This window comes from Dermacentor andersoni, chromosome 9 (assembly GCF_023375885.2).
Source record: "Dermacentor andersoni chromosome 9, qqDerAnde1_hic_scaffold, whole genome shotgun sequence".
In the NCBI taxonomy this organism is placed as follows: Eukaryota; Metazoa; Arthropoda; class Arachnida; order Ixodida; family Ixodidae; genus Dermacentor; species Dermacentor andersoni.
In genome coordinates, this window is record NC_092822.1 from 16,562,166 (window position 1) to 16,567,245 (window position 5,080).

At 44.9% G+C, this 5,080-nt stretch overlaps 1 protein-coding gene across 1 annotated transcript; it reads right to left on the reverse strand.

The window, feature by feature from the left end:
• Positions 1–1,923: 1,923 nt before the first annotated feature.
• On the reverse strand, positions 1,924–3,769 carry LOC126527110 (uncharacterized). The gene has a single exon (XM_050174851.2). The coding sequence runs from the start codon at positions 3,704–3,706 to the stop codon at positions 2,525–2,527; it is 1,182 nt and encodes a 393-aa protein (XP_050030808.1). The 5' UTR covers positions 3,707–3,769; the 3' UTR covers positions 1,924–2,524.
• Positions 3,770–5,080: the final 1,311 nt, after the last annotated feature.

Below are 5,080 nucleotides of genomic sequence, written 5' to 3' on the forward strand. Positions count from 1 at the left end.
GGTGTGTGTTTCTACTTTGTTAAGGCTTTCATAAACATAATATAATAAAGTGATGAATGTAATGTATAGTTGGTGTGAATACTAGCATGGACCATTCGTGCAGTTTCGTAGTCAAGAAGAGCGTTGAACGGCATGATGTTTAGCCTCCGGAAGAGTGGTAGTATATGTGCAGTGTAATCTGAAAAAGCCATAAAGCGTATACTTCATTTCTGAAGGGCTATAACCGGTTCTAAATATGTGCGATATGTGTGGTCCCAAGTAAGTATGCGGTAAGTTAAGTAACTGTGAAATGTGTTGAAATAAAAGAAGTCGCAGTTTCGCCCGAAAGGCGAAGCATCGATTGCGACAGCAAATTAGTAGACAGCTATACAAAGTAAGGATAATAAAGTATGGGGTTTTACGTGCCAAAACTACTTTCTGATTATGAGGCACGCCGCAGTGGAGGACTCCGAAAATTTCGACCGCGTGGGGTTCTTTAACGCGCACCTAAATCTAAGTACACGGGTGTTTTCGCATTTCGCCTCCATCGAAGTGCGGCCGCCGTGGCCGGGATTCGATCCCGGGACTTCGTGCTCGGCAGCCGAACACCATAGCCACTGAGCAACCACGGCGGGTCCCAAAGTAAGGATATTAGTTTTATCACCGGTATAAGTTCGAACATTCGCTTACGAATGAAATTAGCAAGCGTGGTGTCATTAGCGAGCACAAGCAAGCATGAACGCATCTCATTCGATGACCGCGAAACTCGCTGTCAAAACGCTGCAGTGAGGAAGCGCAGCAGCAGCATGCAGCGAGGCAATTGACCTTATTGCTGCCGCTCGCATCAACGCGAACTTAAGTCATGAAAACACAGCGTAGCGAAGACTCTGTGTCCGTCATAGATGGCTTTGAAGATACAGCGGCCCCGGCCGCCCGGAGCAAGATGCCTCCCCCCCACCCCCCACCTACCTTTGCCTCGAAGCCCTCCCCGCGACGAAAGGCGGCCAGCTTCCTGCCCTCTTTCCTCCGTTGGCTGTGCGAGATTGAGCCTCGATCACCAGCTCACTGTGCATGCTTTCATTCGCACATGCCGCATACGGCACGCAGCAACGATTTTATCGCCCTTGGACTTTATGGAACCTCGCGGCGACGCCGACACCCACGGCAGAAATGCACCTGGAGTGTCCATATAATTGATATCGCAATATTAATCCGCATCTTTTGTTAGTAGAATATGTCGCGGCATATATGTATAAGAGAAAGCAAGCTATATAAAGTTTGTTGCAGACTTCGTGGACGTGAAGTTTCCAGTTGAAAGATTCGTCAAGTAAGACGCTTAGGTATTTTATGGACGTAACGCGTTCAGACGTTCAACAGCTGGTTTGTTTAGTGTTAGTGTACATGAATGTTACTCCAGAGTTTTTCCCAGTGAACTAAATACAATATGCTTGATTTTGTTCTATATTTAACGTTGGTTTGTTCGAAGAGGACTATTTATGGAGGTATTTTATGGACGTAACGCGTTCACAAGTTCAACAGCTGGTTTGTTAGTGTTAGTGTACATGAATGTTACTCCAGAGTTTTGCGCGGTAAGCTATATACCATATGCTTGATTTTTTTTCTGTATTTAACGTTGATTTGTTCGAAGAGAACCATTTATGAAGGTCTTTGAGCTCAGAGTTGGTATGAGTGAAAGTTTGGTCCGGCAATCTTGGGCGCATAGGAGAGCGGTGTCGTCAGCTTGCATAAATATGGAAAATACTTTTACCGCGCGGGGAAGGCCTTTCATGTATGGTGAGAAGAATATTGGTCCAATAACTAAGCCTTGGTGTATACCTGTAGTTAATTCATGAAGTTCGCACAGGGTACCGCCTATTTCCACTGTCTGTGTACCTCTAAACAGGTAGTTTCTAAAAGAAATCAAGGCACATTCAACGAAAGCGCTAACATTCTAATTTGTTTATTCATATGATATGGTCAACATTATCAAAGTCTTTTTTATGTCGAGAAATATACCTACTTTTTATTGTAACTTAAATGAAAATAATAAGCTCAGGTAAGGACTAAACAGCTGTATCCGTTGACCTACGATTTCTAAACCCATGCTGGCAGGGCGTAAGGATATTTTCATGTCCTAGGAAAGACATTATTCGTTTAACTATTAGTTTTTCAAACAGAATATTCATAGAACATAGAACGGAGATATGACTGTACATTTCTGGGATGCTTTGATCGCCATTCTTGTAGTTGGCGATTAGTTTTGCTAGCCCAAGGAGGTACGCCAAATAGGCCTATAAATTGAAAGGCTAAAAATTTTGTCTAAGAGGGCACAAAGGCTATCGACACACTCCTTGATCCCTAAGGAAGGTATGTTGTCACATCAAACTGAAAATCGGACTGGCATAGCACTAACTACTGCTAGGTTTTACGATGTGTTTATTTATGCAAGTCATCCCACCTTGCTTTTGAGCTATAAGCCGGATCCCTCGTGGTTGGTAAACCTTTACCCAGCTTATACTTGCTCTCCGTGCAAAGCAACGTCCTCTCAGTACGTTTCCTGCCCCGGCGTTAGTTGAATCAACACCACTGTGTACGTGGCAACGGCTCCGACGATGGTCAGAATAAAGGATCGATCCACTTCGAACAGACCCCAGCCGGTCAGCGTAAACTTGGACGAGTTGATGTTGGATTCGAGCAAGGTGACCTGCTGGCACAGCTGCCAGTCTTCAGTGGCAACAGAGGTACGCAGCCGAAACGTCTCTTCTTCGATCTCCTTGTATTCCTTGTCCACTTGAGCCAGCGAGAAAGATAGGATCATGAAGAAAGACACCGAGTAGATGACCTCTATGAAGAACGACATAACGTTCGCCAGGGTGAAGGAAGCGATGCCGTTAATGAGCGTGCGAATGGGGAGGACTATGTTGACTAGCAGGTCTACGAACCAGAGAAGGACCACGGGAGCGAAAAGTGAGTCGAGTCGTCGTTCCACATCTATCAGCCTGGTGCACATGGTCCGGACCTTCTCGAACTTGGCGACGTCCAGAGGTCCGCTGTCCAGCACTGCCCTCACGGAAGCCCTAAAGATGAGCATCTGTGCACGAAGGTAATCGCAAAGGTAGATGTAGTTGGTCATCAGCACCGGAGAGCCGGTGACGAGGACGTTATAAGAGTCCCACTCGATCAGCCCAATCAGGATGGCGGGGCCGTTGGGTATGCCAGCGCTGGCGAGGTCTATGCCGTAGAAGCACTTGTCGAAGTACTTCTGCGCGGGTACGAGTACGAAGAAGAGGACTGTCATGGCAATCAAGAGGCAGCTGTAGCAGACTATGGAGAAGCGGAGGTATCGGCGCTTGGAGGCGGCTCTCTCGAGAAATTTGGTCGGCTGGACTCCCTCAAATTGCGTCAGCTCGTCGGTGATACCGCTTAACTCGCTCGCCTTGACGACGAAGTAAGTTGTGGTGATGGTAGAGACGAGGGACCGAACCGTGTAGGTCAGTGTTTCGATGATGTACGACAGCGAACTGGTGCGTATGCTGCCGGCTATGGCGTTGGACACTATGTGGATGCTGTAGATGTACATGAACGTGAGCTTTAGGATGACCCACGGGGACGGGTCTGACTTCTTTGCAGCTTTTCCCTTCCATTCACGCTCGGGTTTCAGTGAAGCCGCCTTTTCTTGGAAAGGCAGAACTGTGGCCTCGGCGGGGAAGATGTCCCTCCTGTACATCCTAAGGGATTGCAAGAGCGTGAATGTAACCGTCCTTTATCACAATTATCAAGCGGCTCTTTTCACAACGAAACAAAACTACATTAAACAAAAGAGAGATAATTTATTCACAGAAAAGGCAAAGTGATCGGCCCGCTTGATACTCTGCGGTGGGAAGGAGGAAACGACGGATATATGGCACTGTGAACTGCTTGCGGCGGTATTAAAAACAATACCACTGCATAGCGGCTTCGTCAAGTATTGCATGGAAACCGGAAATGAACGAGTGGGCAGTAGCGTAAAAATTGTGCATGCTGTGTGGAAGTTCACTACCATACAGAGAGAAAGAAAGAAAGAAAGAAACAGCTTTATTACTTAATGCAATGACGTCCCTCAGGGCTCGATGCTTGGCTCCCTTCTATTTCTTATAGTGCGCACCAGCAAAGATCTAGTTGTACGTAGAGTGTAGACTGTACAATTTATTCGGAAGTAGTAAAGCCTGTTGACAAAGAGCAGTTAAATGAAGCATTCCAAAAGTTATTTCGTGGTGTAAAGCCTGGCCAAATGACTATCAATGGGGAAAAAAAAAGCTGTCTTTATGTCCACTGCACGCAAGAGATATCCCCTAATGTTCCTGTATCGTACCTGTAGTGTATTGCTTTCAGAGATCATGCAATACAAATATTTAAGTCTCTAGAAAACTAATGATCTCAGACAGACTAAACATATTGACACAGTAGCAGCAAATGCTAATTGTAAACTATTTTTTCTTCGAAGAGGGCTTAAACTTTCTACTCCCGCCGTGAAACTTCCTGCCTATACATCTGTAATTCTTCCTACGTTAGACTACGCTTGTATAATCTGGGACCCATGCACTAAAATTAACATAGATAAACTTGAATGAGTCCAAAAGAAAGCTGTTCGCTTTATTCATAATAATTTCGGACATACCTCAATGACACGATTATTCGAAAGATGTAAACGTGAACCCTTACCGCAAAGAAATCGCAAGCCCCGCCTAAAATTACTATAGCAATTAATTAAAGGACACTATAAAAGTGACATCACAAAAGAACATCTCATTTTCTTTCGGATACGCCACAAGCAAAGACACCAGCTGACTATAACCCCTTTTCGAACCAAAAGCGACTGTTTCAAATATTCTTTTTTTCCGTGTACTGTCAATGGTCGGAACGATCTAAAAGACCTTAAGATCCTGCGTCCTACAATAAGATTATTTGTGGCGCATTTAGCCTAATGAATGCTCGTTTCCGTTTTGTACGTCCCACTGAAGTTTGTTTCATTTGTGTTATTTAATTTTCTTTATTTTACTTGCTGAAATCTGTATACTTATATTGTAATGTGCTATATGTAACCTATCTTAACCTCGCTAAA

Excerpts from the sequence above, each read along its gene's own strand:
- LOC126527110 (XM_050174851.2), bottom strand. The coding sequence starts at position 3,706 with ATGTACAGGAGGGACATCTTCCCCGCCGAGGCCACAGTTCTGCCTTTC.